This window comes from Oncorhynchus tshawytscha, linkage group LG14 (assembly GCF_018296145.1).
Source record: "Oncorhynchus tshawytscha isolate Ot180627B linkage group LG14, Otsh_v2.0, whole genome shotgun sequence".
NCBI lineage: Eukaryota > Metazoa > Chordata > Actinopteri > Salmoniformes > Salmonidae > Oncorhynchus > Oncorhynchus tshawytscha.
The window spans coordinates 13058748-13080496 of record NC_056442.1 but is presented as its reverse complement, the minus strand read 5'-3'; the positions used below and the strand labels follow the sequence as shown (position 1 = coordinate 13080496).

General features: G+C 46.7%; 1 protein-coding gene across 1 annotated transcript; it reads left to right on the top strand.

Annotated features, from left to right (window-relative positions):
* Nucleotides 1-3936: 3936 nt before the first annotated feature.
* On the top strand, nucleotides 3937-21490 carry LOC112253938 (trafficking protein particle complex subunit 10). Its single transcript, XM_024426069.2, has 23 exons — nucleotides 3937-4150; nucleotides 5507-5588; nucleotides 5734-5869; nucleotides 7251-7447; nucleotides 7740-7935; nucleotides 8038-8149; nucleotides 8505-8752; nucleotides 9133-9279; nucleotides 13437-13551; nucleotides 13903-13979; nucleotides 14337-14428; nucleotides 14700-14840; nucleotides 15195-15307; nucleotides 15697-16253; nucleotides 16490-16631; nucleotides 16767-16925; nucleotides 17252-17481; nucleotides 17718-17818; nucleotides 18148-18274; nucleotides 18363-18533; nucleotides 18725-18905; nucleotides 18985-19179; nucleotides 19410-21490. Exons 1-23 carry the CDS (start codon nucleotides 4090-4092, stop codon nucleotides 19652-19654), a joined length of 3825 nt encoding a protein of 1274 aa, XP_024281837.1. The 5' UTR covers nucleotides 3937-4089; the 3' UTR covers nucleotides 19655-21490.
* The last annotated feature ends 259 nt before the right edge of the window (nucleotides 21491-21749 follow it).

The following is a 21749-nucleotide window of genomic DNA, read 5'->3' as shown; positions in this document are numbered from 1 at the left end:
CTCTGCTGTGAGTCGGAAGCGCCCCCTGACAGAGGCCCAGCTCTCCTGCAAGGCCTCACGGAACTCAGCAGAGATGGGGACAGATGGAGTCATCACTGTCCACCAGTTTGATATCCAGTGCAGAGGCTCTCGAGCCGCTGGGGGAGATGAAGCCACGCTGCCGGCTTCGGATGGCCTGTCAGCCTGGTAGCCCAGCTCATGGTGGTAAACAGTGTCAGCATCGTCCCGCAGGAACAGCCGATCACTGGCCAACAGGGAATAGCTGTCGTCGTCATTGAAGCTATCAACCTCCTGACGCAGGGCATGCGCCCTCCACTCAAGGTGGTCCAAGCGGTCCGACTCCTGTCCTAGCCTCGTTATTGTAACTTAATTTTTTACTATTTATTTTATTTTTTACTTTAGTTTAGTTAGTAAATCTTTTCTTAACTCTATTTCTTGAACTGCATTGTTGGTTAAGGGCTTGTAAGTAAAGTGACAAATAACATTTGATTTGATTTTGATTTGAAAAAGCTCTGGGCTCTTCTGAAGGCCAGACTCCTGAACTCTGAGAGAAAAGCCACAGAGCAGGGTGTGAGCAGGTTATACAATGTGTTAAGTGTTTTGCTAGCTATGAAGTAGAGCTTAAACGTGTAGACATCGTTGAGGTTACTCAGACCTGTAATGCTCCAAAGTTGTCATGCTGTCATAATCAGCCTGGTATGATCACCCATTTCTCTTTTGACTGACTAGGCTATCATACAGGAGATGCATCAAAATAAAGAACTTGGCTGGGGTGTGTGGAGCCAGAGACAACAGTGAGGTTAAACTGTAGAACCCAGTTCCTATATTTGAGTATAAAAATAGATTTTTTTCAAACAAAACTACTCTACATTGTATCTGTAGAATCCTCAGGATGACATATTAGAGCAAGATTACTGAATGTAAGTACAATATTTACCTTCAGAGGTGAATGTATCAAACCAGTTGCCGTGATAAGTGTTTTGTTGTTGTGCACAATCCCCAACTATAGTGTGGTATTTTTTTGTTGTAATAGCTACTGTAAATTGGACACTGCAGTTTTATTAACACATTCTTTGCTCACTTCAAGGCAAACAATACCGAGCCAATCAGGAAGACTCTCGTTGCTCCGGGATGACCAGGTCCTTTCACACTCTGAGGCTGACGTGAGGAAAAACTCTCAAAAGAGTGAATACTCACAAAGCCGTCAGCCCAAACCGATGGCATCCCTGGCTGCATCCTCAGAATGTGTGCTGACCAGCTGGCTGGTGTCTTTTCTGACATCTTCAAACTGTCCCTGTCCCAAACCCGTAATCCCCATCTTCTTCAAGGAGACCACAATCACCCCAGTGCCCAACAAAAACAAGGTGACATGAACAAATGACTATCACCCCGTCACACTCATCTTGGTCATCGTGAAGTGCTTCGAGATATTGATCATGGCTCACCTCAAGGCTAGCATACCAGGCACACTGGACCCACTCCAATTACATTTCAGAATTGAACGCTATTGTTCCCTCCAAGCTGGACACCAAACTCAGACAACGTGGGTCTGGACACCACCCTCTGCAACTGGATCCTGGAATTCCTGAAGAGCAAACCACAGCCTGTGAGGATTGGCAACAACACCTCTTCCACACTGACTCTTAACACAGGTGCCCCCCCCCCCAGGGGTGTGTCCTCCGTCCTCTGCTGTACTCCCTGTTCACCCACGACTGCATGGCTTTGCATGACACCAACTCCATCATCAAGTTTTCTGACCACACAACGGTTATAGCCCTGATAACCAACGATGATGAATCAGACTATAGGGAGGAGATAAGTGAACTGGCATTGTGGTGCCGGGACAACAACCTCTCCCTCAACATCAGCAAAATAAAGGAGTTGATTGTTGACTTCAGGAAGCAGAGGGAACATGCCCTGATCCACATCAATGGGACTGCAGAAGAAAGATGCAGTTTTAAGTTCCTCGGCGTCCACATCACAGAGGACATGACATGGACCATCAACATTACCACTCTTGTCAAGAGGGCGCAACAGTCTACTTCCTATGTTTGCTGAAGAAATTCAGCATGCCACCCCAGGTCCACTCCAAATACTATCGCTGCACCATCGAGAATGTCCGACCACGACTGCAAGGCCCTCCAGCGGGTGGTCAAGATGGCCCAGTACATCACTGAGGCTGTGCTGCCAGTCATCCAGGACATACAGAATATTCTGTATATTGAGGAAGTCCAGCAGCATCATCAAGGACCCCACACACAAGATGTTCACTCCCTTACCATCGGGCAGACGGTATCGGAACATGAGGTCTGATACCAAAAGGCTTAGAGAAAGTTTCTATCTACAATCCATCAAACTGCTTAACACTTGAACTGGACTGACCACCTGCACTGACTCTCTGCACCGTAGCACGCACGCACGCACGCACACACACACACACACACACACACACACACTGCTACAAGACTCTTATTATTATTGCTAAATACTGCACAGTTTAAACACTTGCCCCCCAATCCCACCTTCTACAAAACACGTGTAAATACTGGACAGCTTCTACCCAAGATTCTACCCCCAAGTAACAACATTGCTAAATACATTGACCAAAAATAGAAACGCAACATACAAAAGTGTTGGCCCCATGTTTCATGAGCTGAAATAAAAGATCCCAGAAATGTTCCATATGCACAAATGTGTTTACATCCCTCTTAGTGCAGTTTTTTCACACAACACAATGCCACAGATGTCTCAAGTTTTGAGGGGGCATGCAATTGTCATGCTGACTGCAGGAATGTCCACCAGAGCTGTTGCCAGATAATTTAATATTAATTTCTCTACCATAGGCCACCTACATATCCAGGCTGTATCACAACCGGCCGTGATTGGGAGTCCCACAGTGCAGCGTGCAATTGGCCCAGCATCGTCCGGGTTTGGCCGGTGTAGGCCTTCATTGTAAATAAGAATTTGTTTTTAACTGACTTGCCGAGTTAAATAAATGGTAAATACATTTTAGAGAATTTGACAATACGTTCAACTGCAAACTACGTGTATGGCGTTGTGTGGATGAGTGGTTTGGTGACATTGTGAACAGAGTGCCCTATGGTGGCGGTGGGGTTATTGTATGGGCAAGCCACAAACAATGAACACAATTGCATTTTATCGATGGCTATTTGAATGTCCATAGTGAGGCCCATTTTTTTGTGGGGGGGGTTATTTGTGACCAACATATGCATTTCTATATTCCCAGTCATGTGAAATCCATAGATTAAGGCATAATGAATTTGTTTCAATTGACTGATTTCCTTATATGAACTGTAACTCAGTAAAATCGTAGAAATTGTTGCATGTTGTGTTATATTTTTGTTCAGTATAGTAAGCCAAATAACTACTCAGAATATCTGCATTGACCGCTTTTGCACAAACTCGTTCTGACTATGCACACATACTTATATTGACACTCCACACACACACACACACACACACACACACACACACACACATAATAGTTATGGTGCTTTTAACTTATTGGATATAGGGGGCGCTCTTTTAATTTATGGATAAAAAAAGGTGCCCGTTTTAAGCGCAATATTTTGTCACGAAAATATGCTCGACTATGCATATAATTGGCAGCTTTGGAAAGAAAACACTCTAAGGTTTCCAAAACTGCAAAGATATTATCTGTGAGTGCCACAGAACTCATGCTACAGGCGAAACCAAGATGAAACTTCAACCAGGAAATGGGTAGAATTTTTGAAGCTCTGTTTTCCAATGTCTCCTTATATGGCTGTGAATGCACCAGGAACGAGCCTGCGCTTTCTGTCGTTTCTTCAAGATGTCTGCAGCATTGTGACGTATTTGTAGGCATATCAACTGGAAACTCGGGAAGAAAAACGAGGTCATCATGAAGTCATGAACGCGGCATTATTCTCGTTGACTTTGTGCCGGATGTCGTCATGTTGTCAGGGACATACAGGAAATGAAAAGGAAAAAGGCCCAAATTCGATACAAACAGAAATGTACAGCTCTGATAACAACGCTAGTGATATTGTTCACTTTCAAATGGAGGACTAATGTTGACTCTCGGAATCCATGGAGACCCATGAAGAAACGCCAATAATCTACACAATGGAAAACAAGCCGATTGTGACATGTTAGTTAGCCTTTGAGTTGTCTCGTTAACGTTAGCTAGCTAGCAATGTTAGCCTACAGTATACCTCAGTGGTTGCTGTGCCGTGTGAATCTGAGTGACACCTCAACCAATGCGGTGGCCGCTGCAGATAACCTATGTTGTCTAACCGGCATGCTAGCCAGCTACCGTATACAGTTTTTAAAGATTGTTTCAGAAGTCCAACATTGACAATTTTGAAAAGGGCATAGCTTGCTAGCGTGGCTACAGTTAGTAGCTAACTAGCCAATAAAATAGCCTATTCCTTATGCAGCATTTCGGCATCCCCTCACTTTCTTATTTTACAAAGTCGGCTCGTGATTTTTTAGCTAGTTCGTTAACAAGCTACTAATCAAACGAGGCCTGTATAAGAAGAGCTACAAGTAGTACACTTCTAGTCCCGACCATGCAGTAATATCTAACAATTTCACAACAACTACCTTTTACACACAAGTGTAAAGGAATTAATAAGAATATGTACATATAAATATATGGATGAGCGATGGCTGAACGGCATAGACAAGATGGTGTAGAGTACAGTATATACATATGAGATGAGAAATGTAGGGGATGTAAACGTTATATAAAGTGGCATTGTTTAAAGTGACTAGTGATACATTTATTACATCCAATTTTTAATTATTAAAGTGGCTAGAGATTTGAGTCAGTATGTTGGCAGCAGCCACTCAATGTTAGTGATGGCTGTTTAACAGTCTGATGGCCTTGAGCTAGAAGCTGTTTTTCAGTCTCTCGGTCCCAGCTTTGATGCACCTGTACTGACCTCGCCTTCTGGATGATAGCGTGGTGAACAGGCAGTGGCTCGGGTGGTTGTTGTCCTTGATGATCTTTTTGACCTTGTGACATCGGGTGGTGTAGGTGTCCTGGAGGGCAGGTAGTTTGCCCCCGGTGATGTGTTGTGCAGACCTCACTACCCTCTGGAGAGCCTTACTGTTGTGGGCGGAGCAGTTGCCGTACCAGGCGGTGATGCAGCCCGACAGGATGCTCTTGATTGTGCATCTGTAAAATTTTGTGAGTGTTTTCGGTGACAAGTCAAATTTATTCAGCCTCCTGAGGTTGAAGAGGCAACCTAGACAATACCCTGACAGGACGTACTTTCGAGAACATATTTTCTAGCTAGTTAGTGTAGTTCGCTATGATGTAGCCTAAGGTGTGCAGTGAGACCTAGCTAGATGGCTAGCTAATAAAATGTAACGAAACAAAAGAGTCACAGATCTTGTTGATCCCTGAAAATGGAATAAGATGCTGGTTGGAAGCAGAGTACCTGTCTGCTTTCCCTTTCTCTCTCTCTTCACTACTCTGTCTCTCAACCCCGACAAACAGGTGCTGGCGACCAGAGCCTGTTCACTTCCCTCTACACCTCTCTGGCACAGCAGTTACCCAAGGAGCCCATGGAGTGGAGGAGGTGAGCTATTGGGATGTTTGCACTTCGCTATCAGATGTGTGTGTGCAGGCATGCGCAACTGTGTGATTACCTCAAAGTTGTGTGTGTGTGTGGCTGACTGTTTTAAGTTCCTTTGTTTTCAATGCCAATGTCTCCTCATCTGAAGGTCCTACGGACGCGCACCAAAGATGATTCACCTCGAGGCCAACTTTGTTCAGTTCAAAGAGGAGCTGCTTCCTAAGGATGGAAATAGAGCCTTGCTCACCTTCCCCTTCCTGCACATATACTGGACAGACTGTTGTGTGAGTAGTCAGCTAGTCACTATTTGATTTAGTAAGAACATATTGGACAGACCGGCATTGTTGGTATCATAACATTCAACACCTTATTATGATTCACAAGAGCTCCAATAGCGGTCTGTGTGTTCGTTTTATACGGGTGTATTAACGCTGTTTTTATTTCTAAATCTCAACATGTAAAGCACGCCTCCCATTCGCCATTCGGATGCATAGGCTGTAGCCTGTCTACCATTGACTATCAGCCCGTCACCCACCACTTTGCAATGTGAGCTTGAGGCAGTATAATTGTTTGAAACCTGTCCGTTTTTACTTTACTTCAAATAATGAGGCGTGTCTTACCTTGCCCATAAGCCAATGGCACAATCCTAGTCATGTAGCAAGCCATCAATAGTAGTTGCTATTAGATTCCCCCTCTTTCTAAGTTTCTGACAGAGATTTTCATCTCTGTCACATATGGAACATTAGGTACGCTGTTTTGAACTGTGTTTTCCACTAATTGCATTTTGGCAAATGTTTGAAAATGATGTTTTATTGGCTCCTCCATTACAGGAGTTGCATGTTCAATAATAGGCTATAGCCTTTTGACTGTAAGATGATAGGCTTGCTATTGTTGCATGTTTCCGTTAAGCTCTTAATGAAAAATGGCCAGTCCTTATATGCATGCATCGTATCAGAGAGGAAGAGGCAAAGCGAGAGGTTTCACTCTAGCCAAAATCTGTCCAAAGTAAGTCCAATTCGTTTCTATGGGCTTATTTTGGGCCTAAGCTTGTCGCCTGCCTTCCCGCCTTGGGATGACTCACATTGTTAGGGCGGGAACATAAGCATCTCGTCATTATATACAGATCTGATATAATTTTTTGGGGCATGTCATTTTACTGTTTGGAAAATGTTTTACTGTTTGTTGACCGCTTAATGAGGGTCAGTTTGCATCCCTAGCATGGAATCTACAAGGTGTCGAAAGCGTTCCACATGCTGGCCCATGTTGACTCTAATGCTTCCCACAGTTGTGTCAAGTTGGCTGGATATCCTTTGGGTGGTGGGCCATTCTTGATACACACAGGATATTGTTGAGCCAACAGTGTTGCTGTTCTTGACACAAACCGGTGCGCCTGGCACCTACTACCATACCCTGTTCAAAGGCACTTAAATCTATTGTCTTGCCCATTCACCCTCTGAATGGCACACAATCCATGTCTCAATTGTCTCGAGGCTTAAAAATCCTTCTTTACCCTGTCTCCTCCCCTTCATCTGCACTGATTGAAGTGGATTTAAGAAGTGACATCAATAGGGAATCATAGCTTTCACCTGGTCAGTCTGTCATGGAAGGAGCAGGTGTTTTTAATGGTTTGTACACTCTGTGTGTGTGTGTGTGTGTGTGTCTCAGGACACAGAGATGTACAAGGCGTCGGTGAAGGATGACATGCTGCGGTGGCAGAGCACCCTGCGGCTGCACGGCTCGGTGGACTGGCTCATCGTGGTGGTGGAGAGCGAAGCCAAGAAGAAGAACAAGACCAACATCCTGCCGCGCACCTCCATCGTAGACAAGATCCGCAACGACTTCTGCAACAAGCAGAGCGACAGGTCGGCAACATCACCGCTCTTATGTCTTGTTAGAACAGAATCTGAGCTATTTTGTCTACCAAGGGACCCTCCTCCTGGAGATCTACTGGGCGGGCATGCTGTCTTCTGATCCATTTCTGTTGTGTAACACACCAGATTCATCTTATCAAGGACCTGAGCAACTCATTTAGTAGAATCAGATGTGTTTAGATGAGGGACGGCGCAAAAGCCTGCAGGAGTGTGGCTCTCCAGGAGGACTTTTCTCTCTAACACCACCTCCCCCCACTCTCTCTCTCCCCTCAACATGGTTCAGGTGTGTGGTTCTGTCTGACCCTCTGAAGGAGTCGTCTCGGTCCCAGGATTCGTGGAACTCCTTCCTGACCAAGCTGCGCACCTTGCTGCTCATGTCCTTCACCAAGAACCTGGGTCGCTTCGAGGATGACATGCGCACGCTCCGCGAGAAACGCACCGAGCCCGGCTGGAGCTTCTGCGACTACTTCATGGTGCAGGTGGGTCCCTACCCACCGCCTGTCAATCATCCATGCTCTACTGCAGGGGAAGCAGTTGTAACCTATTTAACCAATGGGGGGGGGGGTGTGTGTGTTGTGCAGGAGGAGTTGGCCTTTGTGTTTGAGATGCTGCAGCAGTTTGAGGATGCTCTGGTCCAGTATGACGAGCTGGACGCTCTCTTCACTCAGTATGTCCTCAATTTTGGGGCTGGAGGTAGAGTGGCATTGTTTACTACCCTTACCATGGCTCTACAGTGCGACCATTTTTACATGCATATCCCCTTAAATATTTAGCTGTGTGATCTGGAATTTTTATTTAGCAGCACCAGTGTGCTAAGAAAAATGAAGTATTCCAGCTTTATTACCCCCCCAAAATATGTAATTGTGCTTCAAAATGTATTCATGTACGCCTACATTTTTCAACTTAGGTGCACACAAAAAGGTCAGCGTAGAGCCCCGCCTACCTTTACTATAGGCCTATTTGTGTGTATGTTTACTGTACTACTCAGGGCAAAATCTTATTCTTGTGTCCATGTCTGTTGTGTCTCTTTCTATGTTGTGTCTTTCAGACGGGGCCAACTGGCTGGGCTCATTCTGTGCCCCGGTGAAGCGCTGGAGCGGGCTGCTCCTGCGGCGGCCCATCGACATGGAGAAGCGCGAGCTGATCCAGCGCGGTGAGGCCAACCTGCTGGACCTGCGCAGCTACCTCTTCTCCCGCCAGTGCACCCTGCTCATCTTCCTCCAGAGGCCCTGGGAGGTCACCCAACGAGCCCTGGAGCTGCTGCACAATTGTGTCCAGGAGCTGCGCCTGCTCGAGGTATAGTGCGTTTTTGAGTACTGTATTGCAGTCCGACTGGGCCAAACTGCTGACATACGAATCACCTTCGGTCCCAAATTACTACTCATTATGTGATGAAGATGAACTATTCTGCAGTGCACCTCATCTTGCTCAAACTGATCCCCTCGAACACTCTGATTCTGGCCATGCACATTCCAGTGTTTCCCCTACCATTGTGTAACTCTGTTGCCTCCTGCCAAAAAGAGTTTGGTTGGAAACATTCATTTTGGTGTCATACATTGGCTTTGGTTTGTGCTTGAGCGGTGTGTTTGTGTGTGTGGGGTGCAGATGGAGAAGGTTTGTAGATTCAAAAAAGTATATAAAATGTAAATCTAGAGATCCTCATCCTGTGTGTGTAGGTGTCTGTGGTCCAGGGGGCGTTGGACTGCTGGGTGTTCCTCAGCTGTCTGGAAGTGCTGCATAGGATCGAGGGCTGCTGCGACCGCGCCCAGCTAGAGGCCAACTGCTCCCACACTGTCGGCCTGTGGACCTACGCCACAGAGAAGGTACCCTACCTACCTACCTACATATACAGTGCATTCGGGAAAGTATTCAGACCCCTTGACTTTTTCCACATTTTGTTATGGCACAGCCTTATTTTAAAATGTATTATATTTATTAAATAAATGTTTTCATCGATCTACATAATGGCAAAGCAAAAACAGGTTTTTAGACATTTTCACACTAGCCTGTGTTAGGGCTATTTGACCATGAAGGAGAGCGATGGAGTGCTGCATCAGATGACCTGGCCTTCACAATCACCCGACATCAACCCAATTGAGATGGTTTGGGATGAGTTGGACCGCAGAGTGAAGGAAAAGCAGCCAACAAGTGCTCAGCATATGTCGGAACACCTTCAAGACGGTTGGAAAAGCATTCCAGGTGAAGCTGTTTGAGAGAATGCCAAGCGTGTGCAAAGCTGTTTTGAGGTCTTGACTATAATTTTACAATGTAGAAAATAGTAAAAACAAAGAAAAACCCTTGAATGAGTAGGTGTGTCCAAACTTTTGACTGGTATTGTAAGTATTCAGGTCCTTTACTCGGTACTTTGTTGAACACCTTTGGCAGTGATTACAGCATAGTCCTCTTGGGTATGACGCTATAAGATTGGCACACCTGTATTTGGGAAGTTTCTCATGTTCTCCTCTGCAGATCCTCTCAAGGTCTGTCAGGTTGGAGGGGAGGGTCGCTGCACAGCTATTTTCAGGTCTTTCCGGAGATGTTTGATCGGGTTTAAGTCCGGGCTCTGGCTGGGCCACTCCTGGACATTCAGAGACTTGTCCCGAAGCCACTCATGCATTGTCCTGTTGGAAGGTGAACCTTCACCCTTGTCTGAGGTCCTGAGCGCTCTGGAGCAGGTTTTCATCGAGGATCTCTCTGTTCTTTGCTCTGTTCATCTTTCCCTCTATCCTGACTAGTCTCCCAGTCCCTACTGCTGAAAAACATCCCCACATCATGTTGCTGCCACCACCATGCTTCACCGTAGGGATGATGCCAGGTTTCCTCCAGACATGACCCTTGGCATTCAGGCCAAAGAGTTAAATCTTGTTTTCATCAGACCAGAGAATCTGTTTTCTCATTGTCTTGAGAGTCTTTAAGTGCCTTTTTTCAAACTCCAAGTGGGCTGTCATGTGCCTTTTACTGAGGAGTTGCTTCTGTCTGACCATTCTACCAGAAAGACCTGATTGGTGGAGTCCTGCAGAGAAGGCTGTCCTTATTCTCCCATCTCCACAGAAGAACTCTGGAGCTCTGTCAGTGACCATTTGGTTCTTTGTCACCTCCCTGACCAAGGCCCTTCTCCCCCGATTTCTCAGTTTGGCTGGGCGACCAGCTCTATGAAGAGTCTTGGTGGTTCCAAACTTCTTCCATTTAAGAATGATGGAGGCCACCGTGTGCTTTTTTTGGTACCCTTCCCCAGATCTATGCCTAGACACAATCCTGTCTCGGGGCTCTACTGACAATTCCTTCGACCTCTTTGCTCTGACATGCACTCTCAGCTGTGGGACCTTATATAGATAGGTGTGTGCCTTTCCAAATTATGTCCAATTAATTGAATTTACCACAGATGGACTCCAATCAAGTTGTAGAAACATCCAGCAGCAGAGAGCACGATGGGAGAAGAGCATTGTCACTTGTTATCCGTTGAGTATAACGCTAGCTGTGGGAGCCTACCAGAATGCACAGTCCTGGAGTGCCCCACCCCCTTTTTGATATTAACCAATGATATCCACTATGTTTGCTGTGTTACTTTTCCACCAACCAATTACGTTTCTGGATCAATGGAAACAGGATGCAATTGGGCTCCCGAGTGGCGCAGCGGTCTAAGGCACTGCATCTCAGTGTTAGAGGCGTCACTATAGACCCTGGTTCGATTCTGGGCTGTATCACAGCCGGCCGTGATTGGGAGTCCCATAGGGCGGTGCACAATTGGCCCAGCGTCGTTAGGGTTTGGCCCGGGCTAAGCCGTCATTGTAAATAAGAATTTGTTCTTAGCTGACTTGCCTAGTTAAATTAAATTTTAAATTTTTAAAAATTGTACCTTTATTTAACCAGGCAAGTCAGTGAAGAACACATTCTTATTTTCAATGACGGCCTGGGAACAGTGGTTAACTACCTGTTCAGGGGCAGAACGACAGATTTGTACCTTGTCAGCTCGGGGGTTTGAACTCGCAACCTTCCGGTTACTAGTCCAACGCTCTAACCACTAGGCTACCCTGCCACCCCAGTGTTCGAGGGGAATAAAGGTTCAATAAAAATAAATACATTTAGAGATTCATAGCAAAGGCTCTGAATACATACAATTGAAGTCGGAAGTTTACATACACTTAGGGTGGCGTCGTTAACTAGTTTTTCAACCACTCCACAAATTTCTGGTTAACAAACTATGGTTTTGGCAAGTCGGTTAGGACATCTGCTTTGTGCATGACACAAGTAATTTTTCCAACAATTGTTTACAGACAGATTATTTCACTTATAATTCACTGTATCACAATTCCAGTGGGTCAGAAGTTTACATACACTAAGTTGACCGTGCCTTTAAACAGCTTGGAAAATTCCATAAAATGATGTCATGGCTTGAGAAGCTTCTGATAGGCTAATTAGCATAATTTAAGTCAATTGGAGGTGTACCTGTGGATGTATTTCAAGGCCTACATTCAAACTCAGTGCCCCTCTGCTTGACATCATGGGAAAATCAAAAGAAATCAGCCAAGACCTCAGAAAACAAATTGTAGACCTCCACAAGTCTGGTTCATCCTTGGGAGCAATTTCCAAACGCCTGAAGGTACCACGTTCATCTGTACAAACAATAGTACGCAAGGATAAACACCATGGGACCACGCAGCCATCGTACTGCTCAGGAAGGAGATGTGTTCTGTCTCCTAGAGATTAACGTACTTTGGTGCGAAAAGTGCAAATCAATCCCAGAACAACAGCAAAGGACCTTGTGAAGATACTGGAGGAAACGGGTACAAAAGTATCTATATCCACAGTAAAACAAGTCCTATATTGACATAACCTGAAAGGGTGCTCAGCAAGGAAGAAGCCACTGCTCCAAAACTGCCCCCAAACTGGGGGCAACATCTCAAGACATCAGTCAGGAAGTTAAAGCTTGGTCGCAAATGGATGTTCCAAATGGACAATGACCCCAAGCATACTTCCAAAGTTGTGGCAAAATGGCTTAGGGACAACAAAGTCAAGGTATTGGAGTGGCGATCACAAAGCCCTGACCTCAATCCTATAGAGAATTTGTGGGCAGAACTGAAAAAGTGTGTGCAAGAAAGGAGGCCTACAAACCTGACTCAGTTACACCAGCTCTGTCAGGGGGAATGGGCTAAAATTCACCCAACTTATTGTGAGAAGCTTGTGGAAGGCTATCCAAAACATTTGACCCAAGTTAAACAATTTTAAGGCAATGCTACCAAATACTAATTGAGTGTATGTAAACTTCTGACCCACTGGGAATGTGATGAAATAAATAAAAGCTGAAATAAATCATTCTCTCTACTATTATTCTGACATTTCATATTCTTAAAATAAAGTGGTGATCCTAACTGACCTATGACAGGGAATTTTTACTTGGATTAAATGTCAGGAATTGTGAAAAACTGAGTTTAAATGTATTTGGCTAAGGTGTATGTAAACTTCCGACATCAACTGTATCTAAATGAGATATTTCTGTTTTTTATTTTTAATGAATTTGCAATCATTTCTAAAAGCTGTTTTCGCTTTGTCATTATGGGGTATTATGTGTAGGTTTATTGGGGGGGGAAATGATTTAATCAATTTTAGAATAAGGCTAGCACGTAACAAAATGTGGAAAAAGTCAAGGGGTCTGAATACTTTCCGAATGCACTGTACCGACTGCACCTCTGATTTAACGCACACCACTGCAGGTACACTGTGTTATGTTCGCCCCTACCCTGCGGACCTACACCGTTCTAAAGTCACGAGGGGCCGGTTTTCTGCTCAATGGAGGATCATCATTAAAGTGCTTCTTAGTCCAAGACTAGGCTTAATCTGTGTCTGCAAAACTGGCCCGAGGGGTTTTACGTGGTCAAGAAACTCTGATAACACACTTTGTGGTGATCGTCGTACGATTCCATTTCCAGCTTGTCATTGTGGCCCTATGTATGTTGTGACGCGTGTGTTGTTGTGTTCCCAGCTAAAGTCTCTGGGCTACCTGTGTGGCCTGGTGGCTGAGAAGGGCCCCACCTCCGAGGACCTAAACCGCACCGTAGACCTTCTGGCTGGCCTGGGGGAAGAGAGACCAGAGACGGGTATTACACACACACACACACACAAATATATGCCCTAGGCTTTAGCTCAGCAGGCTAACACAGGTGTGCTGGAGACTCAGTTGGTTCACAATAGGCCCTTAGTTATAAAGTAATAGTACCTGAGCATTGCATTAGAATGGATGATGTTGGATGGTGTCATTAGATAATGGTTGAGCTGTGTTGTATGCCATGTCAAAACCGCTTTGCCCTCTGTTGTACAGATGACTCTGTTTGAGGTTGAAGTGGGTTACTTTTACTGTTAACGCAAACGCATCATTGTGAGGACTTAGGAAAAAGCTGAAATGGTCTTTAGAGAGAGTCTAAGTGTCTCTCCTGTGTTCTCTCTTACAGTCAACAGCCTGCAGAGCCCTTACAAAAAACTCAATGAGGCCTTATCGTCTGTGGAGGCATTTGAAAAACACTATCTGGTAAGTGCCATGTTGATTAGGTGGATAATGGTGTAGCCAGTTACAGTAGTCCTTGTTTAGAGCTTTGATTATGCTTCATAATGTTACGTGTGTGTGTGGGACACTTCCTAGACAGAGTGCCTCTGTTTATAGTTTTGGTATCTAGTTCATTGGGCCCCATTGCCCTCCGGGCCTGCTCTCTTTAGGCACTGGGGCAGAAAGCCATCACAGAGCTAAACATTCTTATTTAGTGAATGTCATCTTTGTCCTCTGATGATCCTTCTCCCCCTCCCTATCTCTCTCTCTCTTTCTCTCTCTCTCTCTCCCCCTCTATTCCACTCTCTTACCCTTTCTCCCTCCCTCCCTCCCTCTTTTCAGGAGCTGTCTCAAGCTGCAATGGAGATGTACAGAGCCATAGGCAGGATGCGCTCATCCCGGCTCATTGGAAAGAGTCTAGCTGAGTTTTACATGTAAGCCTTTCTCTCTATCTTTTTTTGTGTTCTCTCTGCCCTCTGCCTCCCACTCTCCATCTCTGAATGGTGTTTCCAGTGAGGGAATCATTTAGATTAATGTGGTGTAATGTGTAAGTTTTCAAACGATGAAGGTTGCTGGAAAAATTATTAGCCCCAGTCAGCTAAATGTGCTAATGACTAATGAATGAAAGATTATAGGGTTGCTCTAATTGATTGATGCTAAATTAATAAAAACTGTGTTAACTGTGTGTGTGGTTTGTGTGCGTAGGAAGAAAGGTGACCCGGAGAGAGCAGAGGGCTTCCTTGATGACTCTCTGAGGTCCTACGTGGCAGAGGGGTGGAGCCTGCAGGTGACTCATACCAGGAAGCAGATGGCCGAGTGTCAGAAGCTCTTGCAGCAGACTGAGGAGTATCCTTCAAAAATGCTGCGTTTAAAACAACTGGGAACTCTGGGGGGGGGGAACAAGCTCCGACTGGGGAAAAATCGTTTTGAATAGTCATCTAACTCAGAATTCCTTGTTTGAGAGGTCATCTGTTAAATGAGTGGGTGGACTAAAGATTTCCATCATGGGTAGCTAGATGAATAATGACCACAAAGGAAGGTTGGCTACTATTTTACTCCTATCCAATCCGCATGCTCGGTAGGGAATCCTTTCTGAAGGCTTTCTCTCTCTCTCCTTTCACTCTCCCATTGCATTGAAATAGTCCAGATACAGACACCTGGCTATCTTCTAGTTCAGGTTTCCTTGACTCACTGTGCCAGCTACCTGCAGACCAGTGCCTTGCTGGCGGGCGACGCCAACCTGACAGAGGAGGAGAGGAAGCACTTCTACCAGGTGATCCTTACCTTCGCCAGCCAGCCCCCGGCACCCTCAGGTGAACACACCACGTACACTCGAGACATGGCAGGAACAGTCAGTTGTTTGTTCTCATTGATGCAGGAAGAAAGTTGCACAATGAAAAATTCAAGGATCCTTGTCTGGATGTCTCAACTTCTGAGAGACTTTCCAACTAAACTGGTCAAACATGTAAACAGTGGCTAGCTTTTCACCCAAGACTGATCAACATTAGCCTGGTCCCCAGATCTGTTTGTGCATTTTGCCTGCTCCATTGTCATTGTCAAGCCTGACAATTCCATAAGAGAACAGAAAGACTGGCACCCAGGCTAGACCAACATAACTCTGACTTCACAATGTTGCCATGTAATGCCATGCCGTCTGTCACTTCCCTCTCTCATCCCCCTCTTCCTCCTCTCGTCTCTCCAGACCAGACTGTGGCTCTGAGCATGGCGGCATTCGCCCAGCTGCGCCAGATGCAGTTCAGCCCGCCTGGCGCTGTTGTGCACGTGGGTGCCGCCCTGCAGCTGGAGCTGCGTGTGCGCTGCCTGATGCCTGTGGCCGTGCAGGTGGAGCAGCTGGCTGCCACTCTCCACTTCAGCCTGGAGCAGGGTGGGGCGAGGGGCCGGGCGGGCGGCACCCAGAGGAGGACAGGCCAGGGACCACAAGGCCAGGGGGACGGGGTGGTCCTGTTCCCCCAGGGAAGCCCCCTAGCTGGGGCCGGGATGGGCGCTTCGCTACCCCCCGCACTGGAGCTTTATGAAATGCAGGACCGCAGCCCGTCGGACAGCTCGCTCAACTCCACGGGGGTGGTGTGTAAGAACATGCACCTGCTGCTGCGGCGCCACGACAGCTCAGCCTCCCTAGACACGCCCACCGCCGGGGCCCTCCCGGCAGCGGTTGCCGTGGACGACGGGGCCCAGATGCTGAGGGCACGCGACATAACGCTACAGCCCGGCGACAACAGCATCTTGTTCACGGCCCCTGTACGTTTTCTTTTTTTTCAGCCTCCTATAATATCAACAGTCATGTCTCGAGTCCAAGTCCACCCCATGGATCATTTTCAATTTGTCTAAAGAAATCTGTAATCTCCTTGCGTCCTCTCCATTAAAGCAGAATGGGGAACGCTGTCAGTTAGAGGTCAAGTGTCACTTTTTCACTCCTTGTCGGTCTCTCTTCTGATCTTCCCCCTCTCTCCACTCTCTCGCCCTTTTCTCTCTAGACTGGAGAGCCGGGCTCGTACACGTTACGTCAGCTGTGCGGGAGTGTGGGGAGAGTCCAGTTTGTCCAGTCTCACATCTACCCTGTGGTGCAGTACGAGGTCTACTCCCAGGAGCCTCAGCTCACCATCGAGCCCCTCTCAGGTCCGTCTGTCTGGCCCTCTGTCCCCCTCTTTTGCCATAAACAATGGATGCTAATCGCTGCCTGTTGGACTGGGTCATCCTTGTATTTTTACCTTTGTGACTGTGTATCTGTGTGTATCTGTGTTTGCCCTCCAGACAACCTGTTGGCAGGCATTCCCCAGAAGGTGAAGTTCACCATAGCAACAGGCCACTACAGTGTGAAGAAGGGTGACGCGCTGCAGCTTAGCAATACAGACTCCATGCCCATCCTCCACTCTAGCTGCTGCTCTGCTACCATCCTGTCCAGCACGGGAGGTCAGCCTTCCTTCCACCCACTCTGGGTCAAGGGTCAGAGAGGTTAAAGGGATAGTTCATCCAGATGAACAAATTTGCCTCGTTACATTGAAAGTAGTCTATAGACGGGGAGAGACTGCAATCCACACCTTTTGTTTAACTAGCCACTGCTTCCAATCACTAATATTAGCCCAGGCAGGTCTGGGGGTTACCATGGAGATCAATGACCCTCGGTCCTTAGGGGGAGACACCTTTAGCGTTCCATGCTGACTGCCTTTCCCTACTTATGCTGTTGCTAACTATTTTCTGTTCTCGCTCTCTCGCACCCTCTCTCCATCTCTTTGCAGAGCTCGTGGGGGAGCGTGCTCTTTCTGTTCAGTCATCGGAGAAGGTGACCAGCATTTCCCTGCCCCCAACCCCTCCCTACCACACCCTGGAGTTCCAGCTGGAGGTGCTGTGCCACATCCCCCCCACGCCCTTCAAGCCCGACATCGAGCGTCTCACCAATGGCGAGGTTCGCCACCGGCCCAAGAACCACAGTCAGGCAGACAGTGGCATGATCCATATCGACCAGAAGGTTAGAAGACCGTTTGTCCTCCTAACCTATAGAACCCCAAGACCACCTTTATGTCATATATTTGGGTCATGTTCATTAGGCTCCCAACGGAAGACAACAGACTGAAACATAGGGACTACTTGGATTTGTCCAATGAGTATTCCGCCTCAAAATGTTTGAAAGTGTTTTGTTACGCTGTGCCCTAATGAACATGACCATGCCCAACAGCCCTGTGTGTTCTCTTTCTCTCTCCATAGGTCTCCATTGACTGTCCTTGGTCCATCTACTCCACGCTCATATCCCTCACCTTCTATGTTCCTTTCAAAGCCAAGCACTCAATACTCTCTGCTGGGAAAAGGTAGGACACACACACACTCCATCTGCTTTTACTGTATGGGGAAACATTTTTGTCACGCACAGTCACAGATGTGTGCAAAAAAATACAGCATGATTTAATTTGAACCTTTTTAAAATGTATTTACTGAGTGATGCACCCAATGCAAATTCCAATTGCAGTATTTGGAACCTGCGTTGGGTAATATACCTTCTCGTCTACAGGATTTGAAATGCCCCCCCCCAAAAAAATTGCTGAGCCCTCGGTGTCTATTCATTGACGTGTCTGCTCAGTCATTTAGTAAGGAATCTATGGTGACGTTGAGAATCTGACTCCTCTGACTGGTCACACAGGAAGTATATACAGGTGTGTCTCCAGAACGTGTCTGACACAAACTTCCACCTGGTGGACCCGGTCCTCACAGAGCGCCAGCCCACAATCCCGGTGGAGCTGCTCTCATTCAATGCTAAAACACAACAGGTGAGTAACTGACCGTGCACACACTTCATCACTCGCTCACTCACTCGCTCACTCACTCACTCATCTGTTCGGATCCTCTTTGCCTCAGACGGTGTGCAGTCAGCAGTCAGTCTTCTGCCTGTGGGAGATGCGTTGGGTCAAACACCTCCCACTGTGCCTGCAGTGTGCATTCTCCGCCAGCTTCGCGCCCGTCTCCGCCTCTGACGCACACACAGCCTTCAAACCCTACCGCTACGAGTTCCAGCTGGACCGGGTCTCTGTGCGTATACTCAAGACCCAGCTCTGGGTCCCCATCATTAGGCACCACATGAAAGAGAAACACATATTTTTTGTTTTCCATTGCAAAACGAATGAACACAACCCTGTTCTCATCACAAACAAACGCCCTTTTGGTTCTCGAACATCGCTCAATGTTGCTAACCGTGGACTCTGCTAAACCCTCCTCCCCAGACCCTTTACAGCTTGAAGGCCGAGATCTTGCCGTCGTCTGGAGACCAGCACTGTCGCACCGGCGCCCTCTGTGGCCTCGAGGTATCCATCACACGGCAGGCAGAGCCCAGCGAGACTGAAGGGGAGGAGGAGGAGTCTACAGAAATAGAGGGCCTGAGGACCACCAAGCTCATGTATGAAGGTAGGACACGGGAAGGTGTGTGTGTGTGTCCGTCCATGTCCGTTATTTACCTATCTACCCTGGTGTGTGTTGTCTGCAGTGGTAGACAACAGCAGTAACTGGGCGGTGTGTGGCAAGAGCACGGGGGTGGTGTCCATGCCCGTGGCTGCCAGCGCCACACACAGGGTTCAGATGGAGGTCATGCCCCTGTTCGCTGGGCACCTGCCCTTCCCCAACATCAAAGTGTTCAAGTACCTGCCCCACAGTGCCGTCCCAGCCATTCAGCCGGACACAGGTATGTAACCCACAGCTGCAAAACGATACTTAAGCTCAGTCCGTAGCCATGTCTCCCATTTACTTAACAAAATGGTGGTCTATATTTTGTGCCGTCTTTGTCAACCTCTTATACGCTGTTTATATTATTAGCTTACAAGCGTTATTACAGCATGTGTTGTACTCTCTCTCTCACACACACTCGGTCACATGCACTCGCGCTCGTCTCCCTCTCTCTCTGGCTGCTCACAGACAGCTGCTTAGAGAACGACACCATGTCCCTGCTGGACAAAGGTCTGGACGACCAGGGCGACACGGCCAGCATCCGTAGCCGGGGCAGCATCCACTCGGTGGGCAGTGGGGAGCAGCAGAGGGGTCTGCCCATGCCCCGGCTGGAGCCCTTCAGTCCAGGACAGGTGTTCTATTGGAGCCAGGGGCGGCAGGTGCTGGTGCTGCCTGTTACTGACGACCACGTGATGGAGGTTAACGTCACATGACCCCTGTGGGCCGCTGCCCCCGCCCCCCGCTGTGCCCCCACCACGCTTGGACCTCTGTGGTTTGGTTCCTGGCTGTGGTTCTGGAACCGGGACGTGGCATGGCGGCAGGGAACTGACAGGACTCATTGCTCTCCTCTCAGGACTCATTGCTGGGCGACCACTGGCCCTGCTCCTGTTCTGGCCTGAGTTCCATCTGCTCTATTTTTAACTTGTCAATCTTTTTCAGTATTCACTGAATTCTCATATGAAAATACCCCTCTCTCCCCCCACTGTCAGAGAAGAGGGTTTGGTGTACCTGTAATAATAGCTCTCTTATTGGTTCTTGCTCGGTTCTTGCTTATTGGTTCTTACCCCCCCCCCACTCACCTGTGACTGGCTTGCTGGTTCCACTGATCGTCAACACAACCTTCTGTATGAGGCACACATGGACACACTGTGTTTGGACAGGGGTGCTTCGGTTTGTGGTTGTTTGTATTGGTTGGTGTGTGTCTCTGTCTATGCATGACATGGCAAGTTGTGATAGATGAAGGGAAAGAGCGGGGCCAGTTAATTTGTGTGTGTGTGTGTGTGTGTGTGTATGTGTGTGTGAGCAATATCATCTTCATATTTCCTCCTCACTCACTTTCAGCCCCTTGCCCCCCAAACCCTGCTGAATCCTCTATCCTTTGCTGTAGTCATAGCGCCACCCTGGCCACTGTACAAACTGTTCAATATGTACATATTATTCCAGAGGAATCACTGTACTGACTGACTGTGTGCAAAGGCTGCACCAAAAACAAATTGTCTCGAAGGAATAGGTTAGAGGTAAAATAAACTATTTTTGTTTTCGAGCAGGTGCGAGACTCACTTAATCTGAGTACTAACGAACACATGCTTTTGGCTCTGGAAGAGGACCTATTTTTGCCTTGTTTTTTGTTGTTCAGGTTTTAAGGTTCACTGAAATTCACTTATTCAAGTATTGGTGAAATCTGAGAACAATGGGATGAAATTGAACTTGGTTGTTTTCAGTGACTTTTTTTTTCTGAAAGTGACCATCTGTTTTGAAGTGTTACCATCATGTGTTCTGTATGACTTTGTGGTTTACTTGAATGCTGAGCAGGTAAATTCTATGTTTAGTAAATGTGGTGTCTGACTTTTTTTTTTCTTTTTCTCAGACATTTGCTGTTGCTACGGTAACTGTGTCAGGGAGAGCACTTTCTTATCATAGCACAATTCTTTTAACAAAAACAACAATTTAGAAGGAGGGGGAAATTTGCTTGTATAAATACGATTGACGTTCGTTTATTGACCTATTTTTGTACTGTGTCGCCGGTCAAGTTCTGTTTGTTGCTCTGTGTCTGTCGGTGTGGTTGGTTGGTATCTACTGGAGGCCGATGAGGGCTTTGGGCCTGAGGCCTTAGCACACCCCCTCAGCTATACTCCTGTCCTGTATTCCTCGACCTCTGGGTTTGTATCTAGCATAATCCCACAAACAGAAAGTAGTGCTCACTGCCAGGACGAAAGGCAGAAGGATCGTTCCCTCTAATCTGGTCATCTTAATGAAAGAGAACCCCCTCCCACTCAGAATCCACATACAGAACGTACTTGCCCGATCCTACAGCAACATAACATGGGCCTGTCTTTGACACATGGGCCTGTCTTTCCGTGTGTACGAGGGTGTCTAACTGGTCAGGAAAACTATGATATATGAAGACTATGATATATCAGTGCTCGTCTATGTACTCATCTTATTTTATGCCCAGCTGTATTTATTGTCTTTTTTATATATTATTTAATGGCAAATAGCTGGAAGGGATGGAATCAGTCACTCACAAAAATAAATAATGCCATTGGGAATTGTCTGGTGATCTTTATTTTTTTTTCTTCAAGTCATTGGTCACTGAAATAAGATTTAAAAAATTGTATGTAAATGATTCCATAGAAGTTCAGCACCACTGATTGTTTTCAGATTAATTATTTAAACTAATCATATGTATGCATTATACAGTTGAAATGAAATATACCTATGTTTTAATGTGACTGTGTTCTGATGCTCAGTAAAGGATTTGTGCGAAGAGAAACTGGACGGTTTTTGGGGTGGCTCAAATTAAACACC